This window comes from Homalodisca vitripennis, chromosome X (assembly GCF_021130785.1).
Source record: "Homalodisca vitripennis isolate AUS2020 chromosome X, UT_GWSS_2.1, whole genome shotgun sequence".
Lineage (NCBI taxonomy): Eukaryota > Metazoa > Arthropoda > Insecta > Hemiptera > Cicadellidae > Homalodisca > Homalodisca vitripennis.
This window is the reverse complement of record NC_060215.1, coordinates 110,871,306-110,891,814: the sequence shown is the minus strand read 5'-3', so window position 1 is coordinate 110,891,814 and position 20,509 is coordinate 110,871,306. Positions and strand designations below refer to the sequence as shown.

At 35.0% G+C, this 20,509-nt stretch overlaps 1 protein-coding gene across 1 annotated transcript in view; it reads left to right on the top strand.

The window, feature by feature from the left end:
* Positions 1 to 383: 383 nt before the first annotated feature.
* LOC124368568 overlaps positions 384 to 20,509 on the top strand; it is a 36,529-nt gene continuing 16,403 nt past the window's right edge. Inside the window, exons 1-2 of the mRNA XM_046825810.1 lie at positions 384 to 505; positions 18,678 to 18,918. Of these exons, the coding sequence (XP_046681766.1) occupies positions 447 to 505; positions 18,678 to 18,918 (300 nt within the window). The 5' untranslated portion in view covers positions 384 to 446. The remainder of the gene's footprint in view (positions 506 to 18,677; positions 18,919 to 20,509) is intronic.

Here is a 20,509-nt window from a genome sequence, read left to right as displayed (position 1 = left end):
TTGCTCATGTACAATACTCCAGGAATGTATTTACTAACTTCGCAGAATCACCAATTATACGACAGTCTCGACATTCAGCAGCAGGTTCGTGACATATCGACAGAAACCGATGAAACAGCTACGTGACTAATAAGAAGTTCACCAAACAAGTTGACGTGTACGGTGAAATATTTTAATTGGATGTATTAGTCAGCATCTAAAGGCGTACTCTTATTAACAGAAACAAGTATATCCGAGATCCAAGAAAAGCACTTTTAGATAAGGTTTCTGGTTTATTAGTCGTAAAAGAGGAATTATATGGCGTAGGCTAATGAACAATTGCAAATAACCTCAGAGGTTCGGTAGCAAACAAACCGCAGCTGCAGTCCAGTTTTGTCCTCCTTAGTGTGCATACAGTAGGTTTAATAGGTGTGATTTTGGGAGCTTCCGGATCCTGTCTTGCGGAGATGCAGAAGATTCCGTGGTGTAATATCCCTCATGGTTCTGTATTCTGGAAGGGGTGGCGGTAAGTATGGATTTATACTTATACAATATATATTAGATTTTTTTCAGTTCTATTCAATATCGTATATCACAGTGCATCACATAATAAGTTCGAAAATCCATTTACAACTCATTGTCGAATCTTACATTAATTGAACTAGATTTTCCTGTTTTAGCAACCAAAAGGAAAAGGTAATCGTATGTCAAAGTAGGCTCCTTGGCATAGAAGTATTTCGAAAATGTTCTTGTTTTGCAATAATTTAATCACTCTTATAAAAAAGAGAAAGATTAAGTGGGTGAACGATTTCTCAAACAATTTTTAAAATATAATTTCATATAGTGAATACTTTACTGGATAAAATATAATAATATGATAGTGAATAGTGTTAGTTTACGTATAGTGGAATGCTCAGAGTTTTAGTTTTTGGTTGAAATAATTTTTATAGATTTTTTTTAAGTAAACTTTGGTCAGAGCCCTATTAGTTTCAATTTCTAAAGTCAGAGAAAATACACAAATTTCGTTTATTATTTCATGACGAAAGAAGGAATTTAAATCAGAATTTCATAACCGGGCCAAAATTTAAAATATTTCCGTTAAGAATGCATACACAAAAATTGGTTGGTGGGAAGTAAATTTTATTTATAAAATGTTTATTTTCCTTAAGAAAATACTAATAAAATGTTTCTAAAAACGTTACAAATATGCCTTTCTGTTACATTATGTTGACTTAAATAATAAATTTTATTTAATAGATACAATTGTATCTATAAAATAAAATACTTTTCATTTCCTGGAGCAGTAACTAACGTATATATTTAAAATGTTTTTACCTACAACAGTTTTTAATAAGGCCTTATTGAAAGATGATCAACTATTAGTGTAGGGAGCTTTATTCCAGTTGCAAATTTATTTTCAATTATGTGCCGAAAATCGGTTAAAATGGACTTGAAATAAAATTAATTAAAAATTGATATAATCTATATACCAGCTTAAGCCTACAAACTCTTCTACACTTACCTTAAAGGTGGGATGACGCAACTATTATTTGATTGCCCAGAGTAACGTAACCATATAACTATTAAATTTCTATTTATTAACATAATTTCAATAAAAATAGGCCTAGAACATTGTAATATTTATCATTATGGTAGTTTATATTAATTTATCTTAGGCAAATAAATTTTTGTTTAGAGCCTATTTATCAGTACACAACCAGATTAAGCAGTAAAGTATTTCTATGGGAGCTTGTATTTTTAAAAGTGTTTCACATACATTAGTTATAGTTCTTAAGGTTATATAAACTGAAAGGCAAAGAGTTAAAGTAATTACAATACGTCTTATAGTTTTCTCTCGAATGTCAATTTTTTATTTCTCAGTTTATATTCAAATGAAATAGTTCATACAAAAACAAATTAAAATTTATCACTAATACAATGTTGATTCAACTATAACTATCTATAATCCATATAAGAATTCAATTCAATTCAAAACGTAAAGATTTATTTCCAAAAATTTTACAAAATAAAACTTTACAAAACATTCAAGGAAATTGACCTTTGAAACCCACATAGGCTGAAGCCTGTGGCGTGGGTGCGAGCCATTAATGTAACATAACCAATATATATACAATTAATTGAGGAGGTTAAAATTAAAATGACATTTTTTTGGTCTGGTACATTATGACGAGTATGGAGTATTTTCATTGGTAATAAATTGGGTGAGAGGAGGTCCAAAATTTAATAAAAAAAAAAAGGGAAAGTCTGTAATAAAATAAAATAAACAAAAAAATGCATGTTGTGGTTATGGACATAATTCTGCTCTAACGAGAGAGCCAGCCCGACGAGAAGCGCGTTTTCAGTACGTACCAACGCACCACATCCGCAACCGGGCCACCGCCAGCGACCACCGCCCCGGCCCCAATACGACGACTGCTGTTCATCAAACACCAGCGGTCTTAAAACTGTGATTTGGCAAACCGTCCAGCACCACCGCCGGGCCCAACAATAGCCACCCGCGAAGGCCCAACCAACAGACAAGGCGCGCCAACCGCCGGAGGATGTGATTAACTGTAAGATAACGGATAGTGGATTGTTTGTCAAGGTCAGTGAAGAGGACAAGGTAGGCTTATCTGTATCCCGAGACTATGACGCTTTAATCGGCCGCGTCTTTGCCCAATACTAAGTATCCAGCCATGCACTCTCTTTTTATAAGAGCTTACAGAACATCCTCCAGAGTTTCTCAAATAGCTCGGAATATTCCTATAAAATATATGCGCAATATAAAATGGACTTGTTGGTTGAAAAAGACCTGTTTTAGCTGCAGTGGCTGTATTCCTATCGATTCTTTGCGGTTCGTGTAGAGTAATGTATGGGATACATTGTTAAAAATTAATCTCGGTTGTTATGAATATGTAGAGTAAAGATGGTTTTTACATAAAGCTGTCTTATGCCCTGAGAACTTCAAAATATTAAATAGATCATGTTTCGGAAACCTAGTACCAACTCCAATCGCGGCTTTTAAAATTGGATTTTTGGACTATATAATGGTTCCAAAGTTGTTCTGAGCGCTCCACCCCAAGCAACAATACCCCCCCCCCAAAAACAAAGACTGACAGTACGCAAAATAGACAAGTTTTATTTCAGAAAATGTTAATATCCGTGTAATTGTTTGAATCCAAATATGTATTTCCGAATTTTGTTTATTCATTAAATATTCAACATGGGCATCCACTTCATTCTCGTATCAAATATTTACACCTAAATACTTGTATTTCTCCACTTTTTCAATCTGTTTCGCATTTGCAAGTTGTATTAATGCAGCTGCCGCAAGTGTGCAGAGTAAGAGAATTAAAATGTGGTCTGATCTCTGTGTTTAGTGAGATTGGCATGAATTTCGTTTTTTGAAACATTCAGAGATAAAATATTTTGAATCAAACCACTTTTTTTAAGAACAGACAAATCATGTAACGCATTGTTATAGACATCGTCCCAGTTTTTTCCCCCGACATAAAACCACAGTGTCGTCGGCAAATAAAAACACTGGCCGGATATATCTAACTTGACAACATTGTTTATATAAACAAGAAAGAGAATTGGTTCCAAGGGTACTTCCCTGAATAACACCGTACATCAATGGCCCTCTCCCACTGTCTACCCCACACAAACCGTGACAAACTGTTTGCGATCAGAGAGGAAACTTCGGAACCAAGATAGGGATAGCCCTCGACAACCTATGGATTCCAGTTGTGTGTAATAGTTTTACTTCTGTCTACGGAATCAAACGCTTTTGCAAGGTCCAGTGAAGACTAACAAACAACGATCATTGCAAGTGATAGCATCATTAATGTTTTTTGATAAAGCAAACAAAGCGTCTGAAATGTTTTTTTTTTTTCCTATCTAAATCCATACTGGAAATCGTTAAGATAGATTTTTGATTCAAATACCTGAACAAACTGACCTTTTACAACTTTTTTTCAATTATTTTAGAAAAAATACTGAGCAATGAAATTGGACGATACAAAATTATTTTTGCACGTGACATCATTAGACTTATGAAAGGAAATGACTTTAGCTGTTTTAAATTCGTTTGGAAAAATTCCTGATGTAATGCTTAAGTTTAACAATGTGCAATAATGGTTTTTTACAAAAATATGTACATTTTCCTTTAACAGGAGAAGCAGACACGCCATCATGGCCCGGGGTAGAGCCACCTCGTAGTCTGTTCACAGTATCAGTATGTCAGCTCAGTAACCGTGTGCATTACCAAAGTCAGTGTCCTGTAGTAAAGTCGCTGTCGTTCACTAGCAATGGAGTCCCACTGTCGTCAATGGCTAAGGCCAGCTGGCGATCCAACCTCGGAGAAAAAACGCGTTAAACTCGTCGGCCACTCCCTTCACTTATTTAGGTTCAACTCTCCCTCAAAGTTTTTCAAATATTTTGTGATAGGGAAGGAATCTTTCTTTGTTTGTCTGCCAGCAATTTCGTTGACTGTTTCCCAAAAAACTCTAGGATTGTTTGACGATGAGTTCATTTTCCTCTCTGTAGTACCGTTTCCTTGCACTTTTTATTAGATGGTTTAAATTATTGCGATAATTTGAAAAATATAGCGTTTTTCAAATCGGTATTAAAGGGCTGTTTTTTAATTTGTTTACTCAATTTGTCGCGTTTTCTTATTGACGTGATGAGGCCTTCCGTTTATCCAGGGTTTAATTTTTTTTTCTTTTTGGATGAACATTTGTTTGGAGATTTTTTAGAATTTTCAACGATAGAAGAAACAATTTCCCGAAAACACCGAGAGCTCTCTAACACATCGTTCGTCCCAAGTCACAGAATCCCATTTCTGTTCGCGGAGGAGAGCGTAAATTTGTTCCTTATCTACGAACCCACGACTAACTGTAGGATCGCAGCGAGCCTCAACCCCATTTTCCACAACCTGTATAGTTAGTAAAGTACTTGAGTGGTCAGTGATGTCAGTGCGCCAAAATCCCGGCCCTTACCTTATCAAAAGTCGTTATGGTCCACAAACACGTGATCAATACAAGGTCTGGCAGGCTGTCGTCCAGTCACTCTGGTCGCAAGTTTATACAGTTTACAAACCCATGTCCACACAAAGTATTCAAGTATCGGTCTACATGCAAGTTGTTTTTGTAATATGTCTATAACTTAATATCTCCAAGAAAAATGTATGTTTTATCTTTCGTTTTTCTTTCGTAAAAATCTGTACCAGTTCTTCAATGAATATGTCTTTGTTACTGTCATGGTGTCCTGTATACCGCCAGTAAGCTAAATATAGTTTTGTGAAAAGTAAAGTCAACAGTCAATCCAAAAACGTCACCAATCACCACCTCCGTTACAGTAGCTGATAGTCCCTTTTTTCACGTATAATAAGTGTCCCATTGTTCCTGTTTAGTTTCTGTATCGTGCGTACAACATCGTAAACCGTCTAAATCAAAGCAAAAAGCGTCCCTCGCCCAGCCAGGTCTCCGTCAATTTCAATGATGATGTCAAACTGAAAGTTGAGTGCCTCGAGTGACACTAATAAAAATTATTGAAATTTTTAAAATAACTCCTTATATTTAAATGAAGGAGTTTCAATCTATTGATATCTTCAAAAAAAGTACATGATTACAGACATCACGTGATTCTTCAAACTCCTCGCACCCAACCCCATCACAAACATTTGCATCACCTTCATTTACTACCATTATTAGTAAGTTACTTAATCAAAATAGTACAAAGATAAATAATATTACAATTGAAATGAAATGGAAAAACTATAACTATCTCCTCCGATCAAACACCAGGCTATTTACGTCCTTACCCAAAACAATAACTCTGTGGTAAAAAAGATCTATCTTTATCAATGAATTAAACATAATGACATCATGTTACCATAGGTTACAAGGAATAAATACATTTAAAAAAACTGATTAATTTTAAGCCCATCATGCAGAAAAAAAATGGTTATAATGTAGTGAGTGAAAACATACCAACTACCAATAAAATATTGAATATGCAGTTTCGAGTAGTAAAATACATTCATGGTGTTTGATCAATGAAAATCAACTACAACTATTTAGCATGATAATTTTTGAGTGTTATACATATCAATTATAATTAATGAAAAATAAGTGAGCTGTTAAATGTTGGTAAACCAAAGTTATTTTTGGAATGTTAGATCATGAAATTAGCTGTGCTGTTTTATTTCGGAACATTGATTTGAATTACCTGTATTAGAAGTTAGATACATAAATAATAAGCAGCTTCCCATATTTATAGAACGAAGAACCTATACTGTTTATACAAAATAAAAGCCTATGATGTTTTCTAAAAACTGTTATCATGCTAAATACGACAGTAAAGTTTTCTAAACTTGGATTTATCGTTGTCTAGATATTCCTAGATAGACAGACAGGAAGATACACATTATTTTTTTATAAAATTTACTGATGAATTTAATTTTAATTAAACTTAGTCACTGAAAGGGCAGACATTAGCAACATATATTGATTTTTTATCGACACTGTAGATTCTTGTTTTATAGCTTAAGAGTATATTATGGATTTCAAAGTAATTTTCTTTGAAAAAATTAATTTAATCTTCCCCTTTTTTATTCTATTGTACTAAAAAAGTGTAAAAGAAATTTCATTATTAATGTTTTTATTAATAATTAAATAATATCCTTATTTATTAATTAACTATTTTTAACGTTCGAGTTTTCAGATATAACAATTGATTTGTGTTGATGGTGGTTTCCATGTATAAACTATTTCATTTTATATCTCTATTAATGTCATATATAGTTTTAGTAAAAGCTTTTATACTTAAATAAGGCACTATTGAATTCACACAGAGTGGATACAATGTATAAACGTGAAACTTGGCACACATATAAATACGTCCCCACTAGTCATCATAGGTTAAAACATTAATATTAGGAAAAAACACACATAAGAATGGACGAAAACTATACGTATAGGTTCCTGGGAACACATGTTCAAAGAAACCTTTTTGTTCAATTTTCATAGGTACTGGTTCCGTTAAAATGTGGTGGAAAACTTCCGAAAGCCCTCTGTAAGAATATAAAATCAGTGCATAAATTCAAACTGTTAGAGCAAAAATGGATAAGGATTGAGCCTTAGTTGACTATTAATAATATATTACTAGGCAATTGTAAAGTGGAGATTTTTTTATACAAAAAACTTGAAATGCTATATTAAAATACAGCTAAATAAGTCTATCTAAAACTACGAAAATAATCAGTAGTGATAGTAGGAACAATGCCAATAGATCAATTATTAAGCGCTTAAGTTATTCTATTATAGTTAAGATTCTATTGAATAGTAAATCTCTACATTATCTTTAAACTATACGTATTTTTAAATCTTTAAAGTAATCTTTAATCTTGAAATAATCTAAAATAACTATAAATAATACATAAGTAATAGTTGTATCTTTAAATAGTTCTTAAACTATAAGTAATCTTAAAATGTCATAGAAATCTTTGAACAGTCCTTTAAAACATAAGCATATTTTAAACTATAAACAAAACATTTTTAATTATAAAATAAATATTAATATTTTAACTTATCCTTAAAAGTTATTGCTAATCATTATTCGTTAAGTAACTTTTAAACTATAAATAATCGTTAAAATATAAAGGTTCTTTGATAATTTATATGTAAGTAATCTTCCATAACTATTTAGAAAAAACAATAAAAAATAATGAATACAGTAGTATACTAATAATATTTACAGTTAAAATATAATATCAAAAATAATTGCCATAAATAAATAAATAAAGTATCGTGCTCAGGTATACCCATTTTGATACATATCTTTCGAGATTTGATAAGTGATCAAACAGAAATGCAGATCAAACGTTTTTAACATCTTTCTTTTTATGAATACATAAAAAGGTAGACTTTTTTAAAAGAACATCCAAAGCAAAGCCTGATTGAAGTAAAAAGATTTACCTTCAAGAAGTAATTGTTTGTCAAAAGGGAATTTATCGACATTTTGCACTGTAATTACCCAATCTGTAAGTTGTTTAAAGAAATATTGTTTTTTTTTTCTGGTGGCGTACTGCTATACCTATATTACCATAACTTCGATAGTTTTGATTTTATGGACAGAGTGTGCCTGTTAGTCTGCTCCTTTTAAAAATTATTTTAAATTTTACCCAGGCTAATTATATAAAGTTTATACATTTTTTTATACTGTGATTTGGGGGAAAATAAAGTGTTCTCTCTCCGGTAATTATCCACACATTCTTTAAAAAAAATAAAAAATATGAATTATAATTAATGTTGTCTTAAGCTATGAAATGTGCGTTTTCTAATTTAGTTTTGAATCTAACATCACCACTAAAATACTTAATATGGCCCTTTTGTTCTTTTTGAGCACAATGTGCACTACATATCTCACAGTGTACAGAGACAATTAATTCTTAATAAACAGTTTTAAAAAGAAAACTTAACTTTTCTCACTGACTGAAGTTTACATAATTAGTTTTATTTACACTAAGAAAGAAAATATTACTGTTGAACCACCTTCACAAAACCTTCAACTCAGAATTAATTTTTAACGTAACGTAAAGTTAACGTTTTTGTCTGAACTGTAATCAATACATCTCAGTGCTGTAAAGTGAGTGAAAGAAACTACTTATCCATAAAAATTAAGAACAATGCAGCCCCTAGCCACAATCCTTGTGGCACTCCATGCTTTATCTCACCCAATTGACTTCCGTTCTTACACACTGTTTTCTATTCGATTTGTAGGGACTCAACAACACTTATAAGTTCATATTCTGGAACAGTCTCTATAAAAATGGATTGTCCTATGAAAGCCAGTAAATTGATTTTTTTTAGTCGAGCGATTAAAATTTATCTGGTGTATCGTTAAATCTACTTAGTACATCATACTCTCATTTAAAATAACTGTTAAAATATTTGCTACTTCACATCTACATTAGTATTGTTACATTTCTGACTATTCTCTGTTTAAATATTTCCCATGTGTGTTTTAATCGTTCTTAATGTTTTCAAAGAACTAAAAGTGAGGAATAATTATTTTTTTAGTGACTCGGATATCACTGTTAAGCCTATTTATGAAATTTTTGAAATATTCCCTCAAATTTTTATCGTTGGGCAGATTTTTAACCCTTTATATCAATACACTGCTAGCTTTTATACGTTTACTATTATCAACGTAAATTAATGACTTCAACCTAATTATTTTTTTTATTATTTTTGAGTTTAAGTTCATCTTTTCATTCTCAAGCTAATCCATTAATTATGTATTAACTATACTTTACAAAACGTTAAAAGAACGCGAAGCATTTGTTTGTAAATATACATCATTCCAAACAATATTACCCAGTAAACTGTCCGTTTCTTGTAGTACGTGCGATAAGCCAAGGAGGCAACCTTGACCGACATGGCATCACCTGTTGCCTCCACCCCGCCCCACCATGCAATCCCACTACCATAACCACACAGCTGTCATACACTGATCTTTTATGTTGCTTGCTATTATCGCGGTATCAGTTAATACTTCGTATAAGTGACTTAATTTCCAAGCAGATGATCAATGCATCTTTCAGGCTGCTTTGTTGTGAGGGTTGGATAACTAGTTAGTGACTGAAGTCCATTGTTAGCAATTAAATACTTATATTCATCAGACTATTAAGTACCTCAGAGCTGTCTTTATTAAGTTTATTTATACAGATAATTATAGATAGCCTACAAATGCGTTATCTACGGACAGATAAATAGAATAATAACTAGTATTTCATATTTAATTTAGAACGTTTAAAAATATCAAGAATAAGTATACAAACGAACAGATTTTGTAATGGACAACATTATTACTGATATTCGCTATATCGCTAACAGTTACGTTATAATAAACATTGCGTTTTGAGAGTCTGTACTCTCTTAATATGCCCCATAATATGTTAATATTTTGTTACCTTGATTAACGTACTGAGTATAATCTTTGTGTTCGCTTAAAGTTATGTTTTCAATATTTTCTACTCGAAGAAGAGGACCGGCTACAGTCCTCGAAATATAAAAGACAACGTTGGAAAATATCCATAATACTGTTTTGCCTCAAAATTCACAAACATAATTAATGAACAATATACAAAAAAAAGAATGTAGTCTAATAATTTAATGGACTGCTGAATATCGTAACTAAGTAGATAGTTGCAATAAGTTGTAAATAAAAAAGACTGTGAGAATAAAGAGCATCACATTATTTATTTGTTACTTTTCATTTCTCATTTCCACTTAAACCCATAGTCTTATATAAAACCAGTTTCCTAGTCGTATTTAATTGATTTAGGACCTAAATAACATAATAGTATAAAATCAGACAAGAGTTTAATAGCAACGTGTTTAATTCATAATACTACCCTGTTGTGTAAACATCTTTATTTTAAAATATACTTTCTGTTTGAAGTATAATACTTACTTTCTAATTTCTTTGTAAGAAAATAAAGTAAAGGATATAGCAAATATTTGGGTTATGTTAAGAAAAAAAAGTATTATTACCATTATTTAATGATAATATAAAAAGCAGTTATAACTTGTTTTAGGAATCTACTTAATGAATTTATGCAGAATAAACGTGGACATTTTAAATATTTTTGTATGAAAATTTGTAGTAACTTTCATATTAGTAATAAATTGTCATTAGCGCCCAACATGAATCTTACAGCTAAGCTTTAGAGTTTTTTTAACGAGTTTGTTACCAATAGCAGAAGTTCATGACAATTGTAACAATAATAATAATCCACATCATCATGAAATCCTCGAATCTACAGAACTGGATGAAATATTAACACGTGTACGTCCTACCTCCTACGTGCTCACTACGAATTGGGTTTGAAAATTTCACTGATCAGAGATCGTGTGCAGAACATCCTCCTGAATCAGGTTGCTAATTCTACATTGCCCACTGCTGCAACCGACCAGAGTCCCGTATGCTAAAGACAGTAGGCACTACTCCTGGCTATAGCCCGAATAAAAATGTCCAGGGGGCGAGGTTGAGACAACTGTCTAGAGCTGCACCTGGCGCACTAGGAAAAGCCACATAGTGAAGCAGGCATCCTTTGGATACCCGCCAGACGAGCTACCACCATCTTGGCCTCCGTTTTTTTCCACCAGACAACGGCTCCATACATTAGTGCAGGTCTGACTACGGAAACAGAAAGCCAGTACAAAAACCTCGGCTTCAATCCCCAAAACCCACCTATCACGCATCTGCATTGAATTAAAGACCATTTACCCCTGGCGATGACCCTTTCTAGATGAGGTCTCCAGTTTAGAACCCCATCTAGGATCACGCCTAGGTACTTGACCTCAGATTTCAGCTCAATGGAAGAGCCTCTGAATAGAAATGGACCAATGCCCTCCATCTGTCGCCTCCTGTTAACGCAACCACAGCTGACTTGGTGGGATTGACAGTGAGGCTCACCTTATTGAACCAATTTCCCACCATGTTCAGAGCACCAGTGGTCAGTTCGGTGACTGTTGTGTTAAACTTGCCACTTACAAGAATCAAAATATCATCTGCATACCCCTGTGCAAAGACACCACTACTATTCAAAGAAATTATCAGGTCGTCCACAACTAGGTTCCACAGGAGAGGAGAAAGGTCGCCACCCTGCGGACAGCCCCTCATAGTCCTCGCACTAACACTTGCTCCCATGAGGGTTGTAACAACCAACCTGTCAGTGAGCAAGGCCCTTATCCAGTCACATATTTGACCATCAATACCACGTCTAGAGACTGCATTGATAATCGCCTGAGTAGCTGTATTGTCAAAGGCCCCTTCGATGTCCAGAAAGACACCTATGGCTACCTCTTTTGCTGCCAGCGTCTTCTCAACCTTGCATTCCAATTGATGCAGGGCCTTCCAGGAGTGTAGGCATGCTGATTTGGATGTAGAGGTTGCTCTAAAAGAGATCCCTCACAAACAAACGTAGCTACCATCTTCTGCATGGTTTTTAGAAGAAAGGTAGACAGGCATATCGGCCTGAAAGACTTGGGTCGATTCATGCGAGTCCTTCCCTGCTTCGGTATAAAAATTACTCTGGACACTCTCCAGGATAGTGGAATGTACCTGAGGGCCACGGAGGCTCCGAACAGTCTGCACAGCTGGGGAAGGGGAATATCCAGCCCCCTCTGTAAGCAATCCGGTCTCACCCCGTCTTCCCATGGAGCTTAATAGGGACTGAAAGAGTTGATGGCCAACTCGATCCTTCTAAAGGTTACGACACGTTAGGTCTCCCCTCACTGTCGAATGGTTGATCACTGTCATGAAAAATACAGTCCGGAAAGTGTGTTCCCATAATAACTTTTAGAACTCTTTCCGTTTCAGTAATGTAAACAGCTTGGTCGTCCTTGAGACCACCAAGCGGTGAAATAAGATTTTTTCCTAACAGCTTCTGAGGCCTTGCACAATCCTGCACACTATCGATACCGGTGCAGAGTTTTCCCAAGTACCCAAATTTTGGCTCTCCTGAATAATGCCCTGACCCTCTTCCTCAAAGAGGCCAGTTCAGAGCTCTACCAGGCTACTTTAGATCTACTCCTGTTGATAACAGGACAGCTGAGGTCAAAAGAGCCAAAAATCGCAGAAGTCCGACTATCGGCAGATTTGTCAAGCTGCTCCGTGTTGTGAATCCGTTACCCATTAGTAGAGTCAGATCCTAATTGTGCCCTGAGGTTTTCCTTGTATGATACCTAGATTGTGTTTCTAGATTCCTATACTGAACTTGTTCAAACAACAGTTATCCGATTTTAAAGTAGATGTGAGCATGATCAGAGAGGGAGGGCTCGTCAGACACACGCTAACTGTATATCCAATTAGCCTTACCCGTCATCATGGTCACAGATGAAGGTAAGATGATGCAATCAGCAGGGTTCGTCCAGTCCCAACCACCATCAGCCTAACTGTGGCGAGAGTCCTGTAACAAAAATTAACCTGGGCGCTAAACAACTTTTAACCCTTCCATATAAATCCCTAATATTTTTCCCTTGCAAATCCAAGGCTCCTCTATCAGGGCCACATAAAATCTTTGGACAGCAAGCGTCTACAGAATACAGCAGAAGCAGCTTTATTGTGCTTCAGGTTAACCTGAAGGACCTTGATCACCAATGAACACCCTCTAGTTCCTCCCTTTAAGAGTAGGTGAAGACTGCTCATCAACCAAAATGACCATCGTTCTCGAGGCTCCCGTGTGGATAACTCCAACAACCTTCCAGTCGGCCATGGAGATCCCAGCATTCTGTTTTACAATGGCTATAAGAATGGTCGCAGAGTCCTTCTAGGCCATAGGACCATCGACCCTGTGGAAGACCTTGATAGATCTTATGACTTCTCTGTAGTCCCCACAGATCACAACTATCCCGCCAGGGTCACTGATCCCCAGCCCTAGAGCCAGACCCCGCAGCCAATCCCTGGTCTCGTCATTGCCACACAGCATGACGAGAGCCCCCATTTCCGAGAAGCACCTCTTGAACTGAAGGAACACAACTTACGCTGAGAGTACCTCGTCAAGGATGCGCCCCCGCAGCTCTACGCCCTCCTCCTCCGAGAAGCGTCTCTAAGGAAAGCTCTCAGGGACCAAGGCAAGCTTGTGTCCCGTCTGAACTTTCCCGAATGTGTGTCCCACTCACTTCACCGTTGAGGGATTGGTATTCGTGCATGCTCACTCTGCTTGCTCAGGAAATGCGGTCGGGCGCCTCTTAGGCAGGGACTATTCCGCCGCAGAGCCGCCCGAGCGCCCACCCGGCGCTCCCACCCGGAGTAGAGTTAGCGCCTGCAGTTCCCCCCGGTGCTGACTCCCTCTGCTTTCTCAATTTCTTCCTTTCATTAGCTGACATCTTGCCCGTTTGCCTCCTCCATTCACTGTCCGGAAGCCAGTTGCCTTCAGCTTTCTTTTGCTCCATCGCCCATAGCTTGCGCTATTTAAAAGAGAGCTTGAGGTTGTAATCCAGTTCACATGCTTCAGAGTCTGTGTCAATGGATTCAACCTTTGCACTTGCACCACCAACTGCTGAGTCTGCCTGTAGTTGTGCATGAGGAACAGGCAGAGACATCCAAAGCCAGGTTGCCGGATGCAACTACCTGTTGCAATCGTGCAATCGTTCCAGATCAAGACCTGTTGGTATTTATTTTATAATTTTTTTTTTTTTTTTGTATTAGAATCCATAAAGGTCCCACGAGTACCGATAAAGCAAAGTAATAAGTCCGTCCCGTCAGAGCCCCGCATGAAGGTAAGGCTATTTACGCTTGGGGGCGCCCAATCCCCAAGGGCTCCGTTCGCGACCCATGCATCCCCTAGGCACGGGTCGCCTCACACTGTAGGATTGGGGGCCCCCAGTCAAATTTAATTTGAATGGTGCGATTCCGGGAAGACTGGTCATATCCGGACTGGCACCACTACTGCCGAGGGCCGTCACCGCGCAGAGTGCACATTCGTGGCACTAGCCTAGATCCTGGGGTTATGTTGGTAGCAGGGCCACCTCATGCAGGACTCTAAATAAGCGTTTTTTCCGAGCCCAAACATTGGTTGGATTAGAATCCCCCTTCGGTCTTGAGCGACACCTTGGTAGTGTCACCCCTGGAGAGGTACTTTACCAGTTCATTGGGGATCACCCGAAGTAAGGTCAGTCCATCTCTTAGACCCCAACTTATAGCACCTTGCATGCCTAGACGTATCTAGGCTGATCTAATGGATGGTTTACTACTACAAATTTTCAGTACCTCCCAGTCAAGATGTGGTAGGAATCACCCCATATACCCTTCTGGTATATGTTAAATACTAATAATATTACAAAGTGTAAAATTACAAACCGTCTGAGAGCATTATTACTATTATTATTATTATTTATGTTCTACAAAAACTGCTATTACTTAAGTAAATATTTACCGTTTTGGAGACCACCTGGTAACATAAAAATATAAGTCAATAATACAACACCTTTTGAAAGGCCTCTGTAAAATCTTCTACCTGTTTCTTTAAATTTATATTCTACAAAGTCGGCTCTCAGGATACATATTTTTACATTAAAATATATAGGCGTGTATTTTTTTACTTAAATAACATGTATTTTACTTATAAATATTTTTTATACTTTTGTGTAATTTCTAACAATCTCATCCCTGATAGAAATATTGGGATATGAATCGACATGTATTTTGATAGAAGGTTTATTTATTGTATATACAATTTCACAGATTTTGAGATATGAAATTAGTATATGTGTTTTTTACCGCCGCTGAGCGGTTGACGTCCACTGTGTGCATTACGCATAGACCCGGCAGAAGCACGACGTTGAACAAAATATTGACAAAGAGAATATACAATTTACATATATTATTAATGATATTTCGTTACTTTGAACGTCTATTTTTTTGGTTTTCGTACACAAAGTGTTACTGAAACACAATTTCGTGATGGTAAATATCGTAATAATAAATGCGCGTACACATAAATCGATCCAAACTTTATATTTTGGTTTGTTAGCGACTTTAATGTCATTCTAATAGTCATAACCAAACCTCTAATACCATATTAGATATGATTTTTGGTTATAGTTTACAAACAACTATTACAGGCATCAACCTGAGATCAGACAGGGGAGGTACAGTTAATCATTTCTGTTAATCTTTCAGAGAGAGAAAATTAGCCTTATATTTAGTAGTTTCTTAGAAGCAAGTGCGCTGAACCTGAAATAAAACAAAACTGATAATTTTGTATAAGAAAACTATCTAAAAATATTGCAACAATAAAATTGGAATAGTGTTAAAAAGAGATGTTGAAACACAAATCATAAATTTTATTTATAGAAGCTATTAGAGACTATTCAAACAGAGCGTTCCATTTAATTCACAAAACACTATCAGTTTATGAGGGTTCAGAGTTACTTAATAAAAAAGTGTTTAATTAACAGACAAAAACTTCAAGATGCTTATATTTCGCAGATCAATGGCCCATCAGAAGGATTATAAATTAAACTTTTAAGTATTATAAAATCAATGGCGCCTTGTTTATAATAAATTTAAACAAGTTTGAACATTTGAACTTCTTGCTAGCGTAATAATATTCGACCATGGCAGGGGATGGGTTGTTACCGGTGGTAACCATTGGAAAATATCACCAATTCTAGTTTATAATTTAGTTTATAATTATAGTCATGTAAACATGAGACGCATGAAATCAACGGGATAGTCATCCACGATCTTCACGAATTTGCTGTAGTTTTAAATAATAACTTTATCGACAAATCTGCTACGTTAAAATCTAAATCATTTTATTCTAGGAAACAGGCGAGTCTTTCCGTTAATCTAAGTCTTAAAAGTCTCCCAGTATTAATATATTTAATTAAACTTTCTTTCCACAAAATCTTTTTCATCATTACTTGTCTAGCGATATGTTTTTGAGCTATCCCCTTACTTGACTATTATATTAATGTTATCAAACACTCAGGATGATTTTCAAACTGTTTTTAAGAACAGTAAAGCTATCCTATTTATCAGGAATTGAAATTTTAACCTTCATAGATTGCGGGCAATATCGATTACTCAATTAGTTTTTTTATATTTGAGAAAATAATATATTTATGCATGACATAAAATCAACTGTGCATTACTGTAATACAGTAAATTAGTTAAGTCCATTACTCTACTGTACTACTTTCTTTAATTAAAAATACCTTCATCTCAATTGGGGTTCAATTATAAAACCTTCACAATTTTCGCCGTTTCTTTCTCGTAAATCATTGACTTCGTTGAATAAAAGTTGCATAATTGTACCATCTTATTGGATTTATTAAGGCTTTTGACGTTGTAGGCTACAAGAATGTTAGGGTGGCTTAACTTGAAGTATTTGGATCCAAGCTGAGATAAGTGTACTAAAATTTTGATTTCTTCAGAATAGAATAGAATTTTATTTCCATCGGGATATTTTTGGTTGTCTGGGGTCTCAGTCCGCGAGAGAATTTCAGAGAATATTTTCCATCAGATTGCATCTTAAGTATCATTCCTCTCTTTATTAATTTACCAATGCATTGAATTTGTGTTGAATAACAGCAATTTGTTTAAAATTGAAGAACACAGATGCAGCAAAAGAAACTAATATTAGTTATAAATATAGAAAATGAAGTGAAACATGTATCACAATTCAACTCTTTGCCCCGTATGATTTCACTTCTCAAAACTAGGACGTTATCTGGTCGGAAGGGTATTTTTTTGTTTATATGAAGTTCTCGAGTTAATTTAAATATGAGCTTAACTTTTACTTTCTATTAATATATTGTTATTATTGTATAATTATATTTTATTCTTGGAATAATGTAAACAATATATGTTTTACTGTGTAAAATAAAATAATAAAAATAATAACAGCAAGTCAGATTCCATTGAAATCATCACGATATTTATTTACTTTGCTTAAAGCCTTACAGGTTTTGTAAGCATTTGATGTTAATACATAAAAAATAAAGTAAATGGGCTACTCCATACCTCCCATTAAAATAGTTTTATTCGGATGTATCAGAAGTTCACTACCAAAGTGTTGAAAGTATGAAGGTTGTGTATGACAATGTCGATGGTAAAAATATATATAAACTAATGTAAATGTACACATAAACATAAATAAAAATGCATATCTAAACCCGAAAATACGTTTCTATATGAACATCTTCTCCTGAGTCCAGCTATCAACCGAACCGCATGTTTGTGAAGAACAAACACTCTTTTCAACAGCGTCTGAGATGCTGAGCCCCAGACTATCAGACCGTATCTCATCCGAGACTAGATCAGTGCGTGGTACATAATTTTCATCAGATATTGGTTCCTATACTTTGCATATACTGTGAGAGCAATAATATTGAAAAAGCCAACGAGTTACAAACAACATTCACCTTAAACATTCACCAAATTGAATTCCAAGATACTTTGCAACAGTAGCCTGAGGTACCAATTCCTCATGAATATGCAGGAATATTACATTTATATTTTGTTTTGATCAATTTGATGTATTTTTTCATGGACATGAATACATTCTATCAATGCATTAAGAAATAAAAACTTATTTTTGAACGTCAAATGATGACTCAGAGCGTCCAGGTACGTAATAAGATTACGACTGCGAGTCGTGGGATTGTGTACAGGCAAAAGCTTACAACCAACTCTTTAGGGGCCTCGGCCCTACGGACATTGTATAGACAAAGTCTGTAAAAGCCCTCAATCAGTAAGGTGGTATTGATTCATGTAGTATTTCTTCGGCAACTAATTTTCTTGTTCCTGGTTTGAAACCGTTTATATTAGTCACAATATACATATAAGAACAAAACTCTATCCCCCCTGTATCATATTTAAAAAAGATCCATAATGTTTCAGGATACAAGAGTGCACTTTGTTGGTTTTTCTTTGTAAATTTTTTTCGATGTTTTCCAGATCGAGTGAGTATCACAGTTAAAATTACTTAAAATATCTATTCTGTACAAAAGTACTCGTCATGTACTAAATGCTCTTCATACGTTTTGGGCTCATTTCAGTGCATCAATCTTTAAGCTCTTTTAAAACTTGCATTCCAAATCGACTTATAGTGACATTTCTACACTTCTACTCTAAATGAAACGTTTACAAACTAGTTTTTACCTTTATTTGTACCACAGGTACTCAAGTTTATCGCACTTCAAGTCAGTGGTTGCACTAGTTGCCTTAGTGCTATCAAACATCGATGAGGAAAAGCGATGTAAGAAACCGATACCAGACATAGACGAGGCAAATGATGAAGAAACGGGCGAGTCAAATGGAAATGACGTAACTGGAAATGAGAACACGGAGGGGAACTGCCCCACTGAACAGATATCTGACACTGCAGCTTTTAGTGTATTTCTGGGAGATTCTGATCAGGTATGTATTTTAGTTTAAAATTTTGCTGCAACATTTTTTAAGTTTAGTGTTTTATACGCCCTAACTGCCATTCAGTTATGTATATTAGTATTTCCCCGTCAAAGTTACAACTATTATTAGTTTATGACTGAAATACGAGTAAATAAACGAAACCCAATGAGAGCTGCGTCTTTGTTATATGTTACGATTCATCAAACAACTAATTTTAATAAACAGTATACAATGTATGCCTGCCGGTTGTGGAATGCTCTTTCAGTAATCACTAAGACCATCGATAAGCGTGCTCGCAGCCAATTCAGAGACTAGGTGACTGGTCTCTGGGGTCAAGGTTACCTTGTGTGAGGCATTTGGAGCATTCGAATGCCAATTGAACTAAGGCGAGTGTGTCTGGTAGTGAGAGTTGAATAAGTGTATTTAATTAATGATTTACTATTGTTTGTTTTAAGTTATATTTTACTTTATCTTATATTTAGTTATTTTAATTTTCGAATATTATCATTCTTAATGCTGTAATTTAATTAGTTCGTTTGCCACCGCTCAGAGATACAGAAACTCAGTAACACTACTTCCCGAGATCTGCAATCTGATCTCTTGCTCAGGTGAAAAACTAACTTAACACATAACTGCAGTCAAGTTTGTATGTGTTAGGTTAGTTATTCACCTGAGGGAGTGATCAGATTATAAATCTCAAACATAGTGTTACTGATTTTATGTATCACTGAGCGATGGCAAATGACCGGAAGAATCATGTTACTTCCGCAATCCTTTAACCCTTTCAGGACTAGGAGCAAATATGAGATGTTGCAAATTTTTTTCACATCTTATATCCCCTTGTGAATACTTAAAAGTGCCAGGCTAAAATTGGCGATTTTGCAGTCTGTTAGATTAAAGTTTATAAGTTTTCATAAAAATTAGACAATGACCTAAAAGTTACCAAATTAATCGTATTGATATATGCTATCAACAACAAAATATATTGTTGCGGTTTAAAGTATTTTTAAATAAAAAAAAAATTAATAGATTACATAAAAATCTTTTATATTTTTTTGCAAATAACTAAAAACGTTAAAATAATTTTAGTGTGGGAAGCTATTTTATTATATTATACAATTAGAAAGCAACGTCCAAACACAATTTTGTATTATTTCTCTCATAAATAAATTGTTTATGACACATTTTGTAGAAATACGCATAATTGTACTTCACAAAATTTTATAAGTGTTAAAGCAACTGACTCTTACATTGCAAGAAATTTAAAATAAATATTCATATTATGGATGTACCGGTAAACAGATGATTGTAGGATCCATAAACAGTTTCAATACAGTATAAGAACGCTATTTATCAAGAAATATTCACACTATTTTATTTGAAATGTATTTACACTTTTTCTATTTACAAATGTGCTTGGCAGAGCAAGTGCCATGACAACCTTCATTGCACCGAGAAAAAACTGTTCTGGATCGTTTTCTTCCAGTTTTGTAATCTTTTCCTTTAGGGGTGCATACCCAAAATGTCTTCTGATTAGTGCCAGGTAGAGTAACTACACCTAACGCTCGGTTACTTGAAGCTGCTTCATGTAGATACTGCT